Genomic DNA, 25,038 nt, shown 5'->3' with positions numbered 1-25,038 from the left:
ACATCGAAGTAAACACAATTGCAACCTTCACAAATATACAGATCAACAACTGAAATAAACTCGGACAACACAAGGGACATCGTTATTTTTGGACAATCGTTCCCAGAAAAACCGAATGCAGGAAAATCGGTGTAGCATATATGAGGGTTTTGTTATTAAGCAGATTCTGAATACAACTAGGGTGCTAGAAATGGCTCACCCTTCAAAGAGTATCCTTAGCAGCAATACCTCTATCCGAAGACGGATATTCCGGCTGATCAGCGACCGGATGAACAATCTCACAGTGACTCCGGTTGTTCCTTGTGCTGGACAGCGAAAGATGCTCCACGCACTCCTCTGGAACCAATGTTCCACCAAGACTCTGGTGCGGGGAGACGCGGGTGCGGGGAGACGCACAGGGGGGACGTGTGGGAGTACCCTCAAATTTTAGGGAAATTTCGGGGGTGCGGGGAGTCGTCGAGGTATATATATATATATATATATATATATATATATATATATATATATAATTCACGTTCATATTCATTGTTCACTGTTCAATAATGAAAGCATAAAAATATTAAATAGACAATTGAAATTTGAATCATTGATCCATCCTCATCATTCATTTTGATACATACATCATTCATATGACATACTCAAGTGACAAGTCTCATTATTGAATTAATTATTATTCATACATACCATGAGATTCGAAAAGCAAAAATAAAAATCAATAATAAAATATTCAATTACATTGATCAATATCATTCATCATTCAATGGTTCATCATTCTACAATCTACATTGATTTAAAAACTAAATTCATCATTCATCATTCTAGAATCTAAATTGAAAGCAAAACATACTAGTATATTTTCAAAGTTTGAACACTAAATCTATATAACTCAAAGTTTCAAAGTTCAAACTCAAAAATAGTTAAGAGTGAAATGGAAATGACTTTGGGTTGAAATGAAATGAGCTTTTAACTTTAAGTTTTAGGCTTTTAAGTTTTAGTTATTTAGTTTTAATTTTAATTTTTTCTTTAGAATTTTAAGTTTTAGTTATTTAGTTTTAATTTTAGTTTAAAAAAAAATTAATGGTTTTGATTTTTGAATTTTTGATTTTGAATTTTGAATTTTTAAGTCTTATTAGACAAATTTAAAGGGGGACGCCCAGGGGCACCCTTTTTGGGGAGTCTAGACTCCCACACTGAAGGGGGACGCCCAGAAGCACCCTTTTTGGGGAGTCTAGACTCCCACACTGGGGAAACGCACCCCCTTGCGTCTCCCCAAGACTCCCCGTCCCGGGTGCGTGGGGAAACGCACCCCCAAGAGACTCCCCGTCCCGGGTGCGTGGGGTGCGAGGGGTGCGCGCACCCGACCCTGGGGGACGCGTCCCCGTGGAACACTGTCTGGAACTGCATCACCCTCTTCGGAACTGCGTCACCCTCTCTAGCTCTGCGTCAACCAAGTAGCTCTCAGTCTATCCCACAGAATCACCTCAGCGTAGTCCCTGAAGCTCTCTACGTCCTCTGTGTCAGCCTCTACGGCCTCTGCGTCAGATTCTTTAGCCCTCTGCGTCCTCTGCGCTGGCCTCCTTAACCTCTGCGTCAACCCTTGTTGCCTCTACGTCAGCCCTCCTAGGCTTTGTGTTGCCTCTTTCGGTACTCTTCTGCCTCTCTAATATGTATCCTTCAGCCTTGGATGGAAATCCCTTGTTGAACTGCCCCTTGCTGCCACTGATCACTCACTCGATTTCCTTAGCAAACCCTGCCTCAGAAAATCGAATTCTTGATCTCTCTTAGTGTATCTCCAACTGACCCTCAAGCCTCCTCTTATACTTTTTCCTATTGACAATTCAACGGCCGAGATTAAGTCCCTAATCAATGGCTAAGATTAGATCTGGCTTGATCCTCATAATTTAGAACTTTCTCACCCATATTATATTAATACACATTAATATTTTAATTTTCCTAAGTTTAGACGTAACTCATTAAAAATATTGATTATTTTAATATCTCTTCATCCGGGTGGAATTTCCCCAAACGATTTCGGGGTCTTGGAGATCTCATGTGCCTTAGCCTCTCCACCAATTTTCATGGCTAGAGCACATCCAATGCTACCTAAAATCAACAAAGCTGCCAACACTGCACTGTATGTTCAAAATAGGAGCCTGCATCAAGCATTGGATTTCAAGACACCGGAGGAAGTTTTCACTGGTAAGAAACCTAATGTTTCTCATTTTAGAATATTTGGTTGTCCCGTGTATTTTCATGTGCCTAAAGAGAAAAAAAACAAGTTGGAAGCATTTGGGAAGAAAGGTATATTTGTGGGCTACAGTGAAAATTCAAAGGCATATAGAATCTATGTGCCTGGTCAAAGAGACGTGGAAATAAGCCATGATGTCACCTTCGATGAAGACACTGCCCTTGGGAAAGCCAGAGATCTCCCCATTCCAAGGAAGGACAATGATGATGCTGCAAAAAAACAGGATGAACCTCTGACAGATGAGCCTATGCCTGATGTTGAAGGCCTAATGGATCCCATTGATCCACCTCCTGGTGATCCCTCTACCTCAAGGAAAAGACCTTTGTGGCTCAAAGATACTCTCGAAGATGTTGAAAGACATATTGCTCCAAGAGGGACATTCCATGAAAGTAAGAAGCCAAACAGGTATCAAGGGTACTTAGCTGCTATGAGTACTATTGTTCAAACTGAGCCATGTACGTTCGAAGAAGCTGTAAAGCACCAAGTCTGGAAGGATGCGATGAATGAGGAGTATGAATCTATCATGAAAAATGATGTTTGGGATGTGGTGCCTAAACTGAAGGACAAGTCCATAGTCACCTCAAAATGGCTATACAAAATCAAACATGGAGCAAATGGAAGTGCTAAGAAATACAAGGTAGGTTCATTGCTTGAGGCTTCTCTCAAAAGGAAGGAGTGGACTATAATGAGATATTTGCACCGATTGCCCGATATACCACTATCCGATCTATTATTGCTCTTGTTGTTGCCACTCAAGGATGGAGCCTACATCAAATGGACGTTAAAACTTAAGACTGCTTTCTTGCATGGCTCGTTTAAGGAGGAAGTCTACTTGGAACAACCTCAGGGGTTCGAAGTACAAGATCGAAGCACACATGTATACAAGTTGAAGAAAGCCCTCTATGGGTTGAAGCAAGCCTCTAGGGCTTGGTATGAGAGGATTGATAACTATCTTATGAAGCTGGGATTTACAAGGAGCGATGTTGATCCTAACCTATACTTCAAGGTTGAAAAGGACAAGCCTCTCATTTTGGTCCTTTATGTAGATGATCTCTTTCTGACAGGTGCAGACCCTCTCATTTATCAATGCAAGATGGATTTGGCTTCCAAATTCGAGATGAAGGACCTAGGATTGATGCACTACTTCTTAGGCCTGGAGGTCTAGAAAAAGCCAAGTGAGATTTTCCTTTCTCAAGGAAAATACATTGTGAAGCTGCTCGAGAGATGTGGGATGGTGGATTGCAAGTCTATGTCTACTCCAATGGAACTCAACTTCAAGAAGTTGTGTTGTAGCGTTGTTGGGCCCAAATTGGCAAACCCTTCCGAGTATCAACAACTTGTGGGGGCCCTGATGTTCTTAGTAAACTCCTATCCAGACATATGCTTCGTTGTGAATACGTTGAGTCAATTTATGGTCGAGCCTCATCACATACATTAGATTGCTGCTAAGAATCTCTTGAGATATCTTCGTGGCACAATCAACTATGGACTGAGATACACTATCGGGAATTTGAAGCTACATGGATATACTGATGCTGACTGGGTTGGCAGTGTGGTGGATCGAAAGAGCACATCAGGATGTTGCTTCTCATTGGGGTCTGCTTCAATTTCTTGGATGAGCAGGAAGCAGAAATCGATTGCTTTAAGCACTGTCGAGGCCAAATATATTGCAACTAGTATGGCCTGTTGTGAAGTTGTTTGGTTGAAGAAGCTCTTCAGTGAGCTATTCGAGCACGTGCTGGATAACACCGTGATCTTTAGCGACAACCAAAGTGGGATTCGCCTTTCAAAGAATCTTGTGTTCCACCACCACTCCAAGCACATTGATATCAGGTACCACTTTATCAGAGATATGGTACAACGCGGAGCAATAAGACTCCAACACATCAAGACTGGTGAAAGGTCACAGACATCCTCACGAAGCCCTTAGGGAAGGTCAAATTCTTAGCCTTCCAAGAGAGACTTAGAGTCGCGGAAAGACTATTGATTTGGGGTAGCATCGGATGTGCTCTAGCCACGAAATTTGGTGGAGAGGTTGGGGCACATAAGATCTCCAATACAAAGAAAGGGTAGAGACGAATGCAGATGGATCGGCAGAGAGAGCTACAGTGCAGGAGACCCCAGACAGAGCGCGGCTAGCAGGCTGCAGTAGTGCGAGAGGCACAGGAGTGTTGCACTAGTGCAGGATGGCACAGAGAAGTGTGCAACGGTGCGAGATGCAGGGAGTTGTTGCAGCAGTGCAGAGATGAGAGAGGGAGCACTTATTAGCGGCAGAGGGAGCTTCAGCATCAGTGGGTATCTCTAGCCCAACAGGGAGGTCAGATTGGGAGATCAGTTACTTACTTCTCAGTAACTGAGTTGCAGTGCAGCAGTGGGCAACACGATGCAGCATGATGAGAGGAGGTGCAGTGTGGATGCAGTGTTGGGAGAAAGGACCAGAAGCAACACAGATGCAGAGGGAGCTGTCGTACAGATGCAACAGTGGAAGTGGCAGAACCATGGGCAGCAGTGCAGAGGATGTTGGGCAGGAAGACCTAGCATTAGCACGAGTACCGATGCCGGATGATCAGAGTAATACTCAGTAAGGAGTATTGCTAGAGCACAGTCCTCGCTAAGAGGGAGTGTTGACTTGGGCTAGCATCAGATGTGCTCTAGCCACGAAATTTGGTGGAGAGGTTGGGGCACATAAGATCTCCAATACCCAGAAAGGGTTTGGCTAGATTCTAAACAGTTCAGGAGATATTAAATTAATTAATATTTTAATGGAGTCCCTAAGTCTAAACTTAGGGAAAATAAAATATTAATGGGAATTAATATGAAATTGTGTTAGAATGGTCCAAAAGACATGGATCAAGCTAGATCTAATCTTAGCCGTTGATTAGGGACTTAATCTCGGCTGTTGATATGTCAACAGGAAAAGTATAAGAGGAGGCTTGAGGGTCACTTGGAGAGGACACCAGAGTGATCAATCATTCTATTCTCTAGAGCGGGGTTTGCTAAGAGAGATAGAATTAGTGATCGGGAGTTGCAATTGAGGGGCATTGAGTACAGAAAGACAGAGAGGCAGAGATAGTGTCGGGAGAGCAGTGCAGTAGTCGGGAGAGTGACGCAGAGCCATCCAGGGCTCACATAGGGCCACGCAGAGGCAACCGGGAGCTGCGCAGAGCCTCAGAGAGGCTAGCATTGCTAACGCAGAGGGCCAGAGGGCTGACGCAGGGCCTCCTAAGGCTGACGCAGACCCATCCAAGGTGATGCAAGGCCAGCGCTGGGTAGAGAGGGGCTGACGCAGTCTAGAGAGAGGCTGACGCTGGGGTTTCTGGGGAAGATTGGTGTTGAGGAGCTGCCAGAAGGATTATCCGGGTTTTAGGGAGGAGATTTGTCAGAAACAAAGAGGTATTACTGCCAAGGAAATTCTTTGTTGGGTAGGCCAGTTTCGGCACCTAGATTGTACTCTGATATTGCTTAATAAGAAAACCCTCAGATAGCTGCACCGGTTTTCCCACATTGGGTTTTTCCGGGGACATTGGTCCAAAAATAATGGTGTCATATGGTGTGATTGTTTCTGTTTCCTTTAGTTGTTGATCTGTAATATGTTGAGCATGCACTAGTGTTTATTTTTAGTATTTACATTGTAAATAACTTGTTAAGTAAAATAACAAGTAGGTAGGAATAAATCAGATAAAGTGCATGGAGGGTTTCTAACTAAGTAAACTTAAAAACTTCAACAAAGACCGTCCCATGAGGCTACCACTTGAGTTGGACATTGAGCTCTGGGAGCTCCTGGGGGCTTGGGGTACTTCTTGGAGCTATGAGCGACCATAAGGTGAGTGGTTCACCTTTCCCTATTAAGTGTGTTGTGTACAGGGTGAGTGGTTCACCTTCCCCTATTAAGTGTGTTGTGTACAGGGTGAGTGGTTCACCTTCCCCTGTGATACCCCATGATGGTTAACATGTGTGTAGGGTGAGTGGTTCACCTTCTCCTATGGCATATGAGCAAGATGAGTGGTTCACCTTCTCCTGTTGATGCCCCAACATACATCCTACCCATGTAGTCCGGGACTCATGGGAATTACCTCTCATCTGGCGAATGAGTTGGGAAAAGTGGATAGGGACCATAGCACTACCAATGGACGCATTGTGTATTGTCGTACTCTCTATGTCTAGGATGAATGGTGTTCAACAACTTGATCTGCAATCAAGTCTGATTGAGCTTCTACCTCTGGACTGACTTTCGTCAGTGGAGAGTGGTAAAGTCTTGTGACTCACTATTGATCAATTCTTTTTCATTATTCATATCAGTGTTCAGCAAAGCATAGATGAGATGAGATACAGAGATGGTCCATGACAACAGGATGGCATGATCATCGATGATGATGGATGGATTGGCAGGTGGAATTCTCCCTAGTTGAGAGGGAGTGTTAAAATTGGCAACTAGGGCCAAATTCCACCTTGGGACAGCACATTTGATGGAGATGACGATTGCATTGAATTCCTCTTTTCAAGAGGACCAAAATTGATACAAAGATCATCTAATTTTGACAAGCAGAAGTGTGTTTTTGAATTTATGCCCACACAAGTGCAAATTGTTCAGGTCGGCCACATCATCATGTAGGCTCATAAAGCCCAATGGACATGTCACTTTACCCTCAACGACTTTTATAAATACAAGTGTCCTCTCACCTAATTTGGCATCATCATCACTCACACGTTCTCTCTCTTTCTCTCATTGGTTTGTACAGCTATTGGGCATTCTCTCTCTCTCACGCGTGTGGCAATGAGGACGAATTTCAAGATAGAATTGCAAGGCCAAAAATTTCAGAATTTCCTATAATTTGACCAGGGTTTGACCAGCATTGACTTTGAATTTCTAGGCATCCTTTGACTTCGATTTTCAGGGTGAATTTCTATCTCAGCAAGCCGCATTTTTGGGCATAAGAACCGAGGCAAAAGGAGGACTTTGACCAGCGTTGACCGCAAGCCTATTTGATCGCAAGTTTGACTTCAAGTTGACCAAGTTTGACTGCAGATTTTGTCACTGCTTTGGGCTGAATTTGACCAGCAAGGAAGGACGAATTTGACTTGGTTTGATCGAGCTCCAAGTGGATTGTTTGTTGCTGCATTGACCACTGTTGACTTCCTGGTTAGGGCTGATTTCACTATTGTTTATTGAGAGCAATATTGCAAATTTTACAAGACTGTTTTGGACAGTGATTTGGAAAGTCAATTTTGAATTTGACTTTGTATTATTGTACTCTCTCTCTGTTGAACATTTGATATAATAATAAGAAGAATTGATCAAAGGGCTTTCCCCACATTGGGGTTTTTCCCTGGCATCCACCAAATCTGGTGTCCTCTTGTCTTGGCTTGTCTTTTGCATTTTATTTTATGTTCTATCTACACTTACTGATAATTTGATTTATGGTTAATGTGATTGCTACTAGACACTAGTTTGGAAATTGTCAATGGGTTGCTTGCATAGAACATACCATTGTTATCTAAATTTAACAACTAATCATATTGATTATGTCTTTGTCCTCAAGACGAGACAAATGCATTATAGCACATATCCATGCAATATGATAGACTTATAAGATTATAAATCTTTGAGATCATACTCTAAATGAACTTAGAAGTCATTAGTTGCAAGAAAACTTGAAATGGACTTACAGTCAAGATATATGCCTAGTTCATGATATATGATAACAAGAGATTATGCGTACCTCTTCAACCTTACCTGATCATCATTACTTGTTCTCCATTTTTGCCTTCAAGTATGATACCATATTATAGCTTCCTTTGGTTGCTTCAAAGGGATATGCTCACAGCAAATTTGGACTTCTCATCATGAGAGCTCAAGTCAACTTCTTCAATTCTGTCCATTTATGGTCTCCAAGAGGTTCGAACATTGACTTCTCTTTGCTTCATAGATGCAAACTTCAGCCTTTAGATCAGGTGCTTTTATTTTTGTGAGAAGAAATATTTCACATAGCATATCTTGTGTCATATGATTGCAATGAGATGATTTCAAACCATTAGTCTTCTAAGATCGAACTTATTCATTTAGATCAAATAACCCTTTATTGGTCCTTTGTATTTCTAATGCCCCTTACTTTACATCAGTTTCTTCCTTTGGTGACATCAAGTATTTCTATGAATTACTTATATCAAATCAGCCTTTTGCATTTTGGATTTCATAACCCTTCATTATGTATAGGGATGCAGCCTCTGAAGTTTGCTCGCTTAGTTTATGGAGATCAAAAATGGATTGTGAGCACTTCTACTAACTAGGTGATATAACTTTGACTCTGTTGGAAATACTAAGAGGGGGGTGAATCGGTATTTCTTATAAAAATTAGTATTTATAAAATTTTAGAGCATTAACAACAAACATAAAACATCAATACATCGAGAACAATGCACCAGAAATTTTAGGTAGAAACCCTTCTAGGAGTAAAACCAATGAACACTTCTCTAATATGATTTATGAGTACAATACATCAACTCTAACTGAGAGGGAAGCACCAACTCCCTAGTACTCTAGAAAAGTGTTCTAGTTTTATCAGGCAACTCCAACTCCTGAAAGGATAATTCTACACCCTATTTTACCAGCACCCACTGGAAGGACGCTCCAACACCCTGCAAGCTTCAACTTGCCCTAACACCACTCTGCCACCCTAAAGTGTTTTTCATGATACAACCTGAAGGTGACTTCAACCACCTGCCTAGCACCACCCAACCACACTGAAAATGATATTAAAATAGACACAATTGTGGGCTCCCATACCAGGGATAATGACCCACTTACAATGATCTTTAACAACAAAACCCTTACTATGAATTTATTTCAAATGTACAATAATGCTCAGACAATGAAACCCTTACAAATAACAAAACCCTTTCTGCAAAACCCGACCTAAAATTCATATGACTCTTTTTGCCGTACTATTGTGAAGTACCAAAGCGTTGAACAAGTGTACCTTTATCAAATAGAAGCTCTAGGATATCTTGAAGCAATTCCTTTGGAACCAAGAGAATGATGAAGCTATTGTGCAATAATTACCATGGCCAAAAAGATGATATCCTTATTGATCTGTCTTTAGCAACCCTTAGTGTGTGTGTGTGTATATATATATATATATATAGAGAGAGAGAGAGAGAGATATTGAACTGCTCAAATACTAATCAATGTACCTCTGATGCCTGAAGATGTACGTTGTACTTTATGATATTTTCAACTCCTGATACAAGATGTTCACACGTCGTTCAGACCTTCAAGACTACAACTGTTGATTTGGGCTAGCATCAGATGTGCTCTAGCCATGAAAATTGGTGGAGAGGCTAAAGCAAATGAGATCTCCAAGACCCAGAAATCGTTTTGGAAAATTTCATCCAGATAAAGAGTTATTAAAATAACTAATATTTTTAATGAGTTCCTAAGTCTCAACTTAGGAAAATAAAAATATTAATGGGTATTAATAAAGATAAGGATGAGAAGGTTCTAAAAGATAAGGATCAAGTCTATTTTAATCTTAACCGTTGATTAGGGACTTAATCTCGGTCGTTGATTCATCAACAGGAAAAGTATAAAAGAAGACTTGAGGGTCAGTTGGATATACACTGAGGGAGACCAATCAGTTCGATTTTTGGAGCAGGGCTTGCTACGAAATTCGAACTAGAAGACTGGATTGCGGCAAGAGGTAACGAGTACGTAACAGAGAGGCAGGGATAGTGTCGGAGGACCAACGCAGAGATTAGAGAGGCAGACGCAAAGGCAGCTGGACTGCGCAGTCACTAGAGGGCCTACGTGGGTGACACAAAGAGGCCAAGTGATGACGCATTGAGGCAGAGTGTTGACGCAGAGGGTCTGGGAGCTGCGTAGAGGCTAGCTGGACTGACGTTGAGCCTAGGAGAAACGTCAGAGGATTTGTCTCTGTTGGGTAAGCCAGTTTGGCACTCTAGTTGTACTCAAGAAAAGCTGATTAATAAAATCCTCCTCTACTACATCGGTTTTCCCGCATTGGGTTTTCCAGGGACAATTGTCCAAAAACAACTGTGTTGATGTGTTTGATTCTTATGCATGTATTTTTATAATGGTGTGATATCTGCAGTAGAATTTGTTTTAATATTTACTGAAGGGATTTCGTAAATAACTTAATGGAAAATAAGTAGGTAAAATAAATCAGTTGTTGTAGTAATAGAATTTTCACATGGTATCAAAGAAAGGAATAAGAGACAGGAAGGGAAAATCAATTATGGGTCGAGATCATGATGCGGAGGCATCTACGTCAGGAGACTCGTGCAGATTTTCAGAAAATTGCACAAGAGATAGTAATTTCGATTTCTCTATGTTGGCTTCCAGATTGGAAGAAAAAGTTGCTTGCGTGACAAGCTCAGCATCATCAGAGGTATGGTATATAGATAGTGGAGCCTCCTGGCATATGACAGGAATCCAGGAATGTTTCTCAGATTATTAGGAGGAAAGGATGAATTTTCAAATCACCATGGGGAATAAGGCAAAGTGTACTCCAGTAGGGAAGGGTAACATAGTTTTTCAAACATAAACGAGAGAGCAATTTCGTGCTACCGATGTGCTGCATGTGCCAGGGCTGGGGATGAACTTACTTTCCGTATCACAACTTCAAAGCAAGGGCTATGACGTTTTCTTCATTAAGGAGAAAGTATATGTCAAACACCCAAGTTGGAAAAAGAAAGTACAGATCAAAATCAGAAGTAACAGGTTGTACAGGTTACAGCTAGAATCACCAATGGCACTGATAGGCAGTAATGGAGACAAGGACTTGAATGAACTATGGCATAGAAGAATGGGACATTTGCACCATGGGGCTCTGAGAATTCTCAGGAAAATTGTAACAGGAGTTCCAAATCTTAGTACAGAACGAGATGATGTATGCAGAGGATGTGCTCTGGGAAAGTATGCCAAAGCAGCGTTTCCTAGAAGTAAAAACAGGGCCAAGAGTGTACTAGGATTGATACACTCAGATATCTGCGGACCAATGTCCACTAAAGCTCTTAGTGGTGCCGAATACTTTGTCACCTTCATTGATGACCACTCCAGGAAACTTGGATTTATTTTTTGAAAATCAAGGGCAAGGTTTTCTGTCGATTCAAAGAGTTCAAGGCTCTGGCGGAATTTAACGGGGAAGAAAATAAAAGTTTTGTGCTCAGATAATGGTGGAGAATATGTCGATAAGGACTTCACCGATTTTTGCGCTAGGCAGGGCATCAGAAGAGAGTGGACAGCTCCTTACAATCCGGAGCAGAATGGAGTAGCAGAAATGAAGAACGGGGCTATCGTGGACACAACTAGGGCCATGATGTATGATCAGGATATGCCAAAATTCCTGTGGGCAGAAGCATGCAACACAGCAGTCTACGTCCAAAATAGAACTCCTCATAGGGCACTGGGCAAGATTACTCCAAAGAAAGTCTTCACCAGGAATACACCTGAAGTCGGCCATTTCAGGATATTTGGGAGTTTAGCATATTGTTGTATACCCGAGGAGAAAAGGAAGAAGTTAGATCAAACTGCAGAGAAAGGATATCTAGTCGGATATAGCGAGAATGCTAAGGCATATAGAATCTATCTTCTAGGGAGGAGGAAGGTAGTAGTTCGACGAGATGTGAAGTTCATGGAAGATAAGGCCTTCAGAAAATCTCAAGAAATGCCTTCCAATGAGCAGTCAAAAGATGAGCCGTTGGTCAAACCACTTCAACCAGCGAAAGCCAAGAATTCTCCTTTCGAGGAGGAAGAATCACAGGAAGAGGAGGAGCTAACAGATGCACCTGCTACCAAAGGAAGAACGAGTCGAGAACTTCGACAGATTCTGCGGGATGCAGAAGATTTCATCGTTGCACCAAGAAACAATAAAAGGGAGTGACGACAGCCGAATAGATATCAGGCCTTAGTAGCTCAGGATGGGGAACCTTCCAGTTTTCAGGAGGTCGCTCAACATCAAGTTTGGATGGATGCTATGGTAGAGGAATACAGCTCTATAATGGTGAACGATGTCTAGGAAGTAGTGCCTAGGCCTCAAGACAGATCGGTGGTAGGTTCGAGATGGATCTGCAAGATTAAATACGCTGCAGATGGCAGTGTGGAAAAATACAAAGCCATGTTTGTGGCTAAGGGGTATGCTCAGAAGGAAGGAATTGACTACAAAGAGACCTTCGCCCCAATAGCCAGGTATACATCTATTAGAACCGCGATACCCCTTGCAGCACAGATGGCATGGGAGATTCATCAGATGGATGTCAAAACGACATTCTTGAACGGGGTAATAGAAGAGGAAGTATACATTGAACAGTGAAAAGGCTTTGAGACACATGAGAAGAAGTCTCATGTATGCAGATTGAAGAAAGCCTTGTATGGGCTCAAACAGGCACCTAGAGCATGGTATGGGCGAATTGATGGCTACTTGCAGAAGATGGGATTCGTCAAGAGTGACGCAGATCCAAATCTCTACTATTTGGTTGTTGAGAATGAGCCTCTAATCCTAGTATTATATGTGGATGATCTCTTCCTGACAAGATCATCTAGGCTCATCGAGGACTGCAAGAAGAATCTAGCCATAGAATTCGACATGAAGGATTTGGGACAGATGCATTATTTCCTAGGGTTGGAAGTTTGGCAGCAGAAGGGGGAGATCTTCCTTGGACAAGGGAGATACGCTACAGAAATTCTGAAGAGATTCAAGATGCAGGACTGTAGGCCTATGGCTACTCCAATGATCACCAACTAGAAGAAAATTGATGCATCAGAAGACAAGGATGTTGATCACACCTTATACAGGCAGCTTGTAGGGTCCCTGATGTATCTGGTCAATACCAGTCCAGACATTTGTTACGTTGTCAACACCCTCAGTCAGTTCATGGTGGAACCAAAGAGGGTGCACTGGGCAGCAGCCAAACATGTTCTCAGATATATATAAGGAACAGTCGATTATGGACTCTTGTACACCAGAAGAAATGATATCAGACTGAGTGGGTTTACTGATTCAGATTGCGCAGGAAGTTCAATAGATTGGAAAAGTACCTCTGGGTACTGTTTCAACATTGGATCGGGGATGACCTCCTGGTGCAGTAGGAAACAGAAATCCGTAGCTCTGAGCTCATTCGAAGCAGAATATATGGCCGCCAGCACAGCTTCGTGCAAAGCCATATAGCTTAGAAAATTGCTTGTAAACCTGTTCAGAAGAAGGATGGAAGCGACCAGGATCATGTGTGAGAATTAGAGTTGCATCAAGCTCTCTGAGAATCTAGTATTTCATGATCGGTCAAAGCACATTGATATTCGGTGTCACTTTGTCAAACACTGTGTCCAATGAGGAGCTGTGCAGTTGAGTTACACTCCTACAAGAGAACAAGTGGCGTACATCCTTACTAAGGCCCTTGGAAGAACCAAGTGCGCTTATTTTAGGGAGAAGACGGGGATGGTAAAGAATCCATTTCAGTAACAGAAATGGATAAGTATCAGGTGTTGCAGTGCTATGAGCAGCATGATGCAGCATTTGAGAGAGAGTTGTAGTGCAAATGCAGTGTTGGGAAGAAGGACCAGCAGTAGCACGGATGCAGAGGGAGCTGCAGTACAGATGTAGCAGTGGCAGTGGTAGAGTCATGGGCAGTAGTAAAGGATGTAGCAGTGCAGAGGATGTTGGCTAGCAAGGCCAAACATCAGCATAGGTACCGATGCCGGATGATGCTCAGTGGTGGAGTATTACTAGAGCACATTCCTCGCTAAGAGGGAGTGTTGATTTGCGGTAGCATCAAATGTGCTCTAGCCATGAAAATTGGTGGAGAGGCTAAAGCACATTAGATCTCGAAGACACAGAAATCGTTTTGGAAAATTTCATCCGGATGAAGAGTTACTAAAATAATTATTATTTTTAATGAGTGCCTAAGTCTCAACTTAGGAAAATAAAAATATTAATGGATATTAATAAAGATAAGGATGAGAAGCTTCTAAAAGATAAGGATCAAGTCTATTTTAATCTTAGCCGTTGATTAGGGACTTAATCTCGGCCGTTGATTCATCAACAAGAAAAGTATAAGAGAAGACTTGAGGGTCAGTTGGAGATATACAGAGGGAGACCAGTCAATTTGATTTCTGGGGCGGGGCTTGCTGAGAAATTCGAACTAGAAGACTGGATTGCAGCAAGAGGTAACGAGTACGTAACAGAGAGGCAGGGACAGTGCCGAGGATCAGCGCAGAGATTAGAGAGGCAGACGCAGAGGCAGTTGGACTGCGCAGTCACTAGAGGGCCTGCGTGGGTGACGCAGAGAGGCCAAGTGCTGACGCAGTGAGGCAGAGTGCTGACATAGAGGGTCTGGGAGTTGCGCAGAGGCTAGCTAGACTGACGCTGAGCCTAGGGGAAACGCCAGAGGATTTATCTCTGTTGGGTGAGCCAGTTTGGCACCCTAGTTGTACTCAAGAAAAGCTGATTAATAAAATCCTCCTCTGCTACATCGATTTTCTCGCATTGGGTTTTTCCAGGGACAATTGTCCAAAAATAACTGTGTTGATGTGTTTGGTTCTTGTGCATGTATTTGTATAATGGTGTGATATCTGCAGTAGAATTTATTTTAATATTTACTGAAGGGATTTCGTAAATAACTTATTGGAAAATAAGTAGGTAAAATAAATCAATTGCTGCAGTAATAGAATTTTCACAGCAAGAAGATAACCAACACTATGAAATATGCCCTAACTGGGCCGAGGCTTTTTCAAATCTATAGCAACTAATGATGATGCCATATTTGCTCTCCAACAGACATCAACGATTGACAAGTCACTACACTTTAGAGTACCTTAGACCGCACACCACTTTAGAGATTAGTTGTTGGTGTTAAATCCTGATCAGATTCTTGATACCGCAGATAAGATTATTCATTATGTATAAGGGTTTGTCCTACTAAAAGACCGATTCTATGCAATGAATGCCCTAGATCAGATGTAGGGTTCACAAAATTAAGGCCGAACTATGCTCAACGTGCAAAGAAGTCACAAACAATCCTAGATCTACTTCAAAAAGGGAAGGTCAGATGCTCCAAATACATTATCCTTTGTTGATCTTCAAGGCCGCAAGTACAGGGCTTATGCAAAGTCTAGTTACTCAATATTTAATTCAAAACATGAGTATAGAAAGCCTATTAGGTGTTATTCATCTAGCAAAATCGAGGCCGCGGGTACTAAATATATCTGAACTTTAGAGATGGATCAGAACTGGAGACCGATCTATTCAAAATGCAGTGACATAGTTTCTCACAAATCTTGAAGATAATCCAAGCTAAAAAGGAATGAGACTTTAATACAGGCCGAGACTACTGCAATGACCTTTCAGAGTTACTTACTATGTCCACCACAAAAGTCTGCCCTAACAGAATATCATACGCTAGAAACTTCAAGCCACCACATAACTTGAATTTAGTCCAAGGACGCAGGTGCTTCAAGCATATCCTAACCTTGGCATTTAGACCCAAAACGCTCAAAAGTAAAGAAGGTCGAGACAAACATATTGGACACTTGAAACTGCAAAAAATTGTCTTGAAATTGAAGGTCGCAGAGAGAATAATGCTCAGAAAATTGAGGCTGAAAACTTCAAACACCTTCCACTGCTTCAGATGTGATCAAGGACATTTCAAGTTTGAACACAAACAGTTTGACTTCCAACATGGAGTAGATCTGCCTGCAAAGATGAGGAAACCCACAATGTCGTTAAACCAAACCATGAACCATAAACCCTTGCGACTTCAAGCCTCTCTTCAGATCCATCTCTTCTCCACAAGGCCAAATATTTCAAAGCAAGACCACTTGATTACATGTGCATCAATGCTTGCTCTAGCGATGGCGATGAGGAGCCTTTATATAGAATTTTGGATGTGACTTATGAGAATTAGTCAACATGGGAATTGAAGGGAAAAAACCTTATTTCAAAATTTTGAATTTTGAAATTTGGAGCCCAAATGAGGTCGTCTGCCTTTAGGGGTCAAGATTTGAATTTTATTTGAAATTAAAACCTCTTCATAAGCTTGAAACCCTCCATGAATTATTTTAGCCATAGGTAATTGAAGAAAATCCTACTTTCATGAGCTAGCTAATGATAGGGTGCCACATCATCTCCCTTTGGGGTTTTTGCGCACAAGTTGGGGCTTTCAACTTCAAACAAGCATAATTCTCAAACTATGAAGGCTCTCATAGCGTGCCATATACCACTGGAATCGGCTTGACAAGGAGAACCCAACAAGGATGGTTTTGACTTGAAAAACCCTAATTTTCCAAGTCATTTTGGTCAACAGAGGTGAAGCATCTTTTGGTGCTGCTTGGGTTGACATCAATGGCAACCTAGTTCATCTGACTCCTCAAAAGAGTTTGGATGAGTATTATATAGGAGAGAGCTTCGAATGTCTTAGCACAGACTTTTATTCAACCATAAATATGAATTTTTCTATTGAGTATTGCTTCAAACATGGTGATAAAATGCTTCAAGTCCGCATCCTTAGATCTGCAAAGTAGCTCATATAAAGGAGGAATGATGCCACAAGTATGCACTGTACCACTTAGTCTTTTATTCAGTCTTTTAGGACTGCTTAAGCAAGAGAGGTGTATTAATCAATACTGCTTTTCAATCTTGCTCCATATATTGGTGCTCAAACATTAGTTTTTGGCCTCAAGGGCTCGGTTCTTTTGCATGGGGAATTTGGATCACAATTCTTCAATAGATCACAGACTTGGATTTTTTATACCTTTCATCTTAGCTCCTTTCACAATCTTATTATAGAGGCTCGAAATTCCTTCTACTTCAGACTTGATTTGTGATGGATGCTAGAGCGAGAGGTAGAGATGTTCATGAGTTTTGCCTTGTCATCTTTTCTTTACACTGTTGTTTGATCAACCTGGCTCTGATACCATCTTGAAATTCGAGTGGAATATAGAATTTCTTAACATGATAATTACTTGTGACTTGTTTCTATATGTTTTTCCTTTAGCATTTTTCTTTTTCATTAGGTCATCAAGAAATTATACAAATACAATGCACAAAAGACAAGAAACACCAAAAATTAGGCTAGAGGCCATGGAAAAACCCACAAGGCGAAAACCCATCAATCCTTTCCTTATAGATTCTTCGTCAACAAGAGAAATCCAAATCAAACTAGCCAATGCCAAGTCAACTCTCCAAACTCTGCCTTCTTGTAGCTTCCATCATCAGAGATAGTAGCCTTCCCGTAGCTTGCATTACATAGAGATCTAGTCCCTCAAATAACTCACACGTCATAGAGATTTGGTCCAACAGAAAGCTCGCATGTCATAGAGGTCTCAGGAAAAACTCTCACTGTCACAAAGATATTACGTCAGGAAAACTCACACTGTCACAGAGATGATACTTCAGGAAAACTCGCATTGTTTGCAGAGAAGATGCCTCAGAAACTCACACTATTTACAGAGAGAAGATATCACAAGTAGCTCGCTTTACTTTAGAAGTTTATGCCTCAGATTTCCGTGCCACGGACCCAAATTACTCTTCCACAGGATGATCACCAAATTGGTTGCCAAATGGTGAAGGATAGGTGCCAATATATAGTTGCTTCCCTATCCAAAAAGGTGCCTCTATGAGCAGAGCTGACTTGATGGTTAGGAGGGCCGAATTCACAAATTGGAGGAACTAATGACACTTAAAAAATTCAAAATTTCTTCTTTTCATAGGGTCACGAAGAACATGCCCTTTTTCTTTTTCTTTTGACCAAAATAAAGCATGAAGAACATGCTAGAAAATAATAATAATTTTCTTCTTTTGCTTTTACATAAAATACATACTGATACAATGACATTTATGAAAACCGAACCTAGTTACAATTCCAACACTTTGCTATTCCCATTTCTGTTAAACACACACAAGGCAGCAAGAGAATCTGAAGGATAAAACATGAGAATACATTTTTATTAACAAATGATATACATTTATAGTGCATGGTTTGACCATTGGGTTCCACATTCCAAGGTCTCTTGGACTCCTTTTGTCTATTCGGCTTCCACACTAACCCATTGAGGATTATGTGTCCAACATTCCCCCCCTTAATCCGAAGGGTTATGTATGAGTCCAAGAACAGAGCTGTAATACAAAATGTGCAAAAATGCATGGCAGCACTAGGTTGAATGTGCTCTCTGAAATGTTGGTATAAAGGGCGGTGGTTTAAGGATGACCACCAACACTGGAACGCTTAGTGCGGTTCCCGGAACTCTTCCAAAACTAGCAAGACGCTGAAGTCTTCTGCTAGAGGAAGTGCTCCTATTGTTTTGAAGAGGGAAACCTTCAACCATGAAAGGGAGGTCTCACCCCGCATAAAAGGGAGAACTTCAACCTGAAAAGGGAAGTCTCAACCTGTGATGGTTTAAGGATGACCAACAACTCTGGAATGCTTAATGCAATTCCTGGAACTCTTCCAAAACTGGCAAGAAGATGAAGTCTTTTGCTAGAGGAAGTGTTCTCAATTTTGTTCCTGGAATTCTTCCGAAACTGGCAAGAAGCTGAAGTCTTCTGCTAGAGGAAGTGTCCCAGATTACCAACTGAAGGCATGTTCAGGGGCATCTTTGTTTTTGGCTACAACTCTGAAACTGGTGTGGTAGGTTGTGGCTCAGGCTCGCTTAATGTGACTTTGAAGCTTGTAGATGACCATCATTTCCCCCCCTGTCGGATACAAGGTGAGATGATAGAGAAAACTCAAATGCAAGACTGTTCAATACTCTGGAACAAGTTCTGACATGTGATTGGAATATCTTCTTAGCTGTTGATGCCCATTGCCAAGAAGCGATCCATGCAAGATGAACCTTTGTTCTTGCAGGACGTTTGTTTCTGAAGCATCTGTGTGAAGAATGGGTAGTTTTATGACAGTGCTTACATGAATGAAGATCAAAACAGTGATCTTTCAAATGGCCAACTCGGTCACAGTGTTGGCATTTTACAATCTATTGTTGTTGTTGTTGTGGAAGAGGGGCAGAATCTGGAACAGCTGGAGGTGAACTGTCATGAAGGAATCCAGCACTCTGAAACTGAATGGGCTTTGAGTAGTCTGGAATATGAAAGGACAAGTCCTTCTCATATCCAAGACCAGTTCTGTGCTTGTTGTGGACAAGTTGTTCCCAAGGTCTGATGATGGGCTTGGGAAGTGTAGACTGAGTTTCTGCATCTGCATGTACAACTGCTGCTTTATTGGGTACTAAATCTGAACCAACTGTAACATTATTGACTTGCTTCTGATGGGTTGCAGTCTCAATGTTCTGAACAGAAACATGTTCAGAATGACTCCTCTGTTTTAATTCTTCTTGCTGTAGCTGAGATTCGAGCTGCAAAAAATCAATTTTCTCTTGTGCATTTTGTAGACAGACTTGAATGTCTGTGAGAGAAACTTTGCTGACTTTTAATGTATCATGAGTAGTAGACAATATGAGAGTTTTGAGGAACTCTAATATTTCATTGATTCTGGCCATTTTTTCTTCAATGTCAGATTTACACCTTAAAAACTGATCACAACTACTACTCAATGCAGAAAAGTAATACCCACTCACAATACACAGCAATATCCTTTATAAATGTGCAGCAAATGATCAGTGTGCAACCAACAAGCACCAATTACAATCCATTACATAAAAAATAAGAGTTTACTTATGACCAGCATTATGTTCTGACAATACAACCGACTAACTTTTCTCCGCAAAAGATTACTTTTATTTGTACAATCACAGCCTTTATACAGCCCACCAAACTCTTATGCAGCAGTCGAATCAAGGAATCAGTAGACAAAAACTATAGTGAGTTTTAAATACAATGCCACAACTGGGGTAGCAGCAACTGCAAACTTGCTTGGATCCTTCAAATACTCCTTCACTTTCAAAGAAGAAATGATGGCTATCAAAACTTCAACAACTATAGCACCATGTCATGGACAGGACTTGAATGCTCATATATAAATACTTTAACTAGGGTACGAATCAATATTCTCTGATCTTGCCACTTTCTTCAAAGAAAACAATAGTCCATTGTAAGAAACCCAACTGGAATAACTAAGAGAAAACCACAAAGAGTCCTGAGTTTGTATGGTTTGGTCCACTGTAGTATTTTAACAAACAGTTTGTGTATCAAATGTTGTAGGTGCATTCCTTGTTGTTGGCTCATGTAAATACATAATATGTTGGGACAAATACTTGTGGAAGAACTTCAAAATATTAATTTAATATCAACTTTAGACCCAGCAAGCATAAATAATACTAATAACAAGTGTAGCAACCACAAACTTCTTCACTCTTCACTGAAATACATGTTCAGAATTTACACAATGATGTTGTAGATGCTAGCAGCCATTTAACTATTTTAATAGATAAAGGGGAGAGCTAGTACACAAACAAAATCTGATATATATATGCACTGTCTATGATGGCATTAACTCACGGTTTGCTTCAGCATTGGAGATACCAGATTTGAGTAAGTTACTGGCGGATTTTTGGCTACCTCTTCAACATATATCCGCACCTCAGTATAACCAACACATCCTCTTCTGAAATAGTGACCATGTTCAGAAAAGCCATGCAATATTGTTGAAGTTCATTCATCGGCAACTTCATCAATCACTCATGCCCAAAACTCATCTCATCATTCAATGCAGAGATACCATAGAGGCATACGGGCCTCCAAAAGCTCCTGCCATTGCTGACAGTTCCTGCTATTCCAAATCTTCCAACGATGATCCTTGAAAGCTTACAATACTTCTACTTGCTCCTAACTCGAAGGAAGAAGACACCTATGCAAACAGAATCCTCTTAACTCCCTCCCTTGACAATCGCATTAACCAAGGACCACAACCTTCAACGAGTTATCTCTTTCAAATTGCCAATAGTGAAATTCAAGCAATAGTCACTCCCCAACCATATCCAGAACCAGACCAAGAAGTCACAACGAACCAGTCCACGGAAGTCTATATCTATGCTTTCTTTAACGAAAGACAAAACTATTGGCTCTTCTGTAGGCAAGTCACTAAAATTTCTCTGTGGTTTAATATCGTTCTTCCTGAAAAAGGTTCAGGCAACGAAATATGTTGCAGCGACTGCGAAACCACGAAGAAGCCTAAACGAAGCACAAACCCGCTGAATCCATGGCAGGAGGCGCCACAGGACTCGATCTTGACACCTGTTCGAAGCTCGAGAGAAAACCAGTAGATTGGTATCGATGGATTGTAGTTTACATTGACTTTCGGCCGAGAAAATGGGTTTATCTAAATTGTGGGATGCCCGGACAGTGGGTGACCCTCTCCGCAAGCAAGCTTTGGTGCGATATGCATTACGCTCCCCCCACAGAAAGCTCAATGGGCTTTTACAATCAACTCGTTTTAACAATTTTTGGAATTCAAAAATAGTGAAACTCAATAATATCCCAACGAGATGGGGGGAGATTGGACTAATCCGAGCAGGCAGTTTAATAACTGAAGACTTCCGAGCAGCCATTGAAGCATACAAAGATAGATCACCATAGTTACCAACCACATTACTTACTTCACACTATTCAAAATGCATCTTTGGAATGTGATACGACAATAAAGCTAATGCATCAACACCATACACATAACACTCACCAAATGCGGGATATTCAAGATTGCTTCAGCGGCTTGATGACATTCAACGCACAGTCATTCAAACGAGAGTGATTCCAGGCATTGTCAGTAATCGAAGGCTTGTAACAGTCCCTTTGTATAGCAGATGCAATAACATGAATTATGATTGATTACAGTGAGGTAGATTTTCCTCAGTAGACTTAGAGGCAGAGAATCGACAGAGTATATGGGCAGAGATCCAGGCATTAAGCAGGCAGAGAGACAAATGATACCAGGAACGTTCGCGCTGACATTTTCTGCAACTAGAAGAGGTGGACAATGTAACTGTTATGATAGCGGACAGTGGGCAGCGTAGTTGTCTAACACACAAGACTAGAGTAACGGTGCGTAGAAATCAAATGAAATTGTGCCATTCAATGACAAGTCAGAGGTGCGTTCTTGCTAGGGCAGAGATGGTAGGTCTGAGCAAGGAGCGTTTTTTTTAGAAGGCAAGTGAATAAAAATGGCGCTGGAGAAATAACAGGTTGCCACTAAAATTTAGCTGAGACAATATTCATGAGAAAATATTCATGAAATGCAGAATTGATGGTAGAAATGATCTGTACATAAAGGCCATAAAACAAATGGCTCAAAGTAATTATGCAGGGGAGGAATATGCCTACTCTGATACCATGTTAAACACACACATGGCAGCAAGAGAATCTGAAGGGTAAAACATGAGAATACATTTTTATTAACAAATGATATACATTTATAGTACATGGTTTGAACGTTGGGTTCCACATCCCAAGGTCTCTTGGACTCCTTTTGTCTATTCGGCTTCCACACTAACCCATTGAGGATTAGGTGTCCAACAATTTCAATTACAATTTATGAATCAACAAATTTCATTACTAAATTTGAATCTAAATCATGTTTACAACATTTACAAATTTGAATTTAATATTATTTTATGTTAAGGTTTTACGTTACACCAAAACCCACAGGCTTTAGTAAACTTCCAAACCATGTTCCTAAGGTGGTCGTTAGTCCGCGTAATTGATTCCCAATGAGGTGAGTGTGACAATTACTCGAACACACCCCCTCAAATGCAATTCGGGGAATCGAACCTAGGCCAAAGCTCTTATACCATGTTGGGGTTTGCCATTACACCAAAATCCACGGGCCTTAAAAATCTTCCAAACCCTTACCATTACCTTGAGTGAGTGGTTAGTCCCATGTTCCCAGGGTGGCAGTTAGTCCACATAATTGATTCCTAATGAGGTGAGCATGACAATAACTCCAACACACCCCCCCCCTCAAATGCAACTTGGGGAATCAAACCTAGGCCAAGGCTCGAATACCATGCTGAGGTTTTCTGTTACATCACTACCATTAGTAAACTTCCAAAACATGTTCCCAAGGTTGCAGTTAGTCCACATAATTGATTCCCAACGAAATGAGCATGACAATTACTCCAACATTTTACTGTTTACTATTTAGTATTACATTGCACAATGATAAATTTGCATGGGATGAATTGTTATTGTTGAGATCTTATGATTTTATTTTTATTTTTATATTTTTAGAGAAGAGGACCCTATGCTAATGACCTCAACATCCCCACATCCCCACTGAATTTCCCAAAAATTTGGGAGTGCTTCTATATGTCCCTCATGTGCATCTCCCTGCTCCGTCACTCCCCCACCCTGGAAACTTGGTGGAACATTGCAAATACCTATTACTAGACTGATCCTTGTGACAACTCCCTCTACACATAGAATGTGATCTTCAATGCCGGAGCATAATTGTCTTCCTAGTTGGGAAATCAGGGTCTTCCACTTGACTTAACCATGATTGCCATACTATCAAACAAAACATATTCACTAGCCCAAGAGTGAATTATACCTGTCAATCCTACTCGAGGTTATTTCCCAAAAAGCGCCATGTTAAAGAAACATAGTTCTCTTGCTATGAAAGGGAACCCATCTCTACTCTCTTAACAGTGACTGTTATGGTGTACGCCTGTCAATATTGTCCAAGGCTCCAAACCCATGGCAAAACCCTATACAAGGTTAATCCACAGTCCATACATTAAGCAACTATGCTTTCCCTGTTATGAATTAAACCAACTTACTAACATAACGCAGATTACTCACTGTGAATCCGACTAAGTTTAATTCCCGGTCCATACTCATGTTAATCGCATTGGGCAACACTAACCCATTAATTCCTCGTGCATTCGTTTAAACTGATGAAATTATGACAAAGTTATATGCAATACAGGGAATGTGCAGAACAAGTTGAAAGCCATAACATACAACCAATTTGTTATTTCCACATATATCTCGCCTAGTGTCTGTAAACACGTAACTATAGCTAAAGAGGGATCAATAAAATACCTGTAAGATCTCCTGTTATCAGCACCAAGGCAGGATTGATCATGGCCAGAGTTTTTCCAACAAACTCTCTAAACGAGAGAGCTCTCTCTGGATAATGAACACTGAAGTGGAGATCCGAAAGCTGAACAACCCATACAACACCATGAGGCCCCTTTTCCAGCTCTATAGTCCTCCTAGAGTTGGGATCAGCAGTGGTGGCTATCAGATGCATAGATCCTAGTAAGAGGAATGCCACGCAGAAATCAGCTAGAGAACCCATCTCCTGAACCTTACAAATAATTCATTCCCTGCCTGGCAGGCATATAGTTTATGAAGGATTGTGGTGATATTACGTAGTTCTAACTTCTGTTTGACCTCCTTTTAAAAAATTTATGGTTGCGCTTGAGTGTCATGTTTGGTAGTGGCTGAGGGTAAATTTAGTCCAGAAAATCATTAAAGATTTATGACCCTTACCACATACCTTAGTCAAATTCATTCTATCTATTATTGTGATTAGGATTACGGTAGCTTAAATTATTGAGATATTAATATAGGTTAAATTATTAAGATATTAATGTAATTATCTTAATAGATATGTTTATTTTGAAATATTGTTTTTCGAATTTTAATTTAATTATCAACACTTATTAAATGAATGGGGGATTTAAATTTAATGAAATATTCCAGAATATTTTTAATAGCAATTGAGTGTTATTTCTTATTATTTTAATTAAATTGATTATTTTAAAAATAAATATCATATAAACAATTGAGTTATAGTTTTTTGGGCATGTGGTATTGATAAGCCATAGTATT

The 25,038-nt window shown here is 40.8% G+C and overlaps 1 protein-coding gene across 1 annotated transcript in view; it reads right to left on the bottom strand.

Annotated features, from left to right (window-relative positions):
- LOC149197349 (putative metallophosphoesterase At3g03305) overlaps positions 1 to 24,664 on the bottom strand; it is a 75,331-nt gene extending 50,667 nt beyond the window's left edge. The window contains exon 1 of the mRNA XM_089405831.1: positions 24,244 to 24,664. Within this exon, the coding sequence (XP_089261957.1) occupies positions 24,244 to 24,502 (259 nt within the window). The 5' untranslated portion in view covers positions 24,503 to 24,664. The remainder of the gene's footprint in view (positions 1 to 24,243) is intronic.
- Between the last annotated feature and the right edge of the window lie 374 nt (positions 24,665 to 25,038).

The sequence above is a fragment of the Pinus tabuliformis genome, chromosome 2_2 (genome assembly GCF_031772625.1).
Source record: "Pinus tabuliformis cultivar Carrire ecotype Pingquan chromosome 2_2, CPIR1, whole genome shotgun sequence".
NCBI classification, from domain to species: domain Eukaryota; kingdom Viridiplantae; phylum Streptophyta; class Pinopsida; order Pinales; family Pinaceae; genus Pinus; species Pinus tabuliformis.
This window is presented reverse-complemented; position numbering and strand designations above follow the sequence as displayed.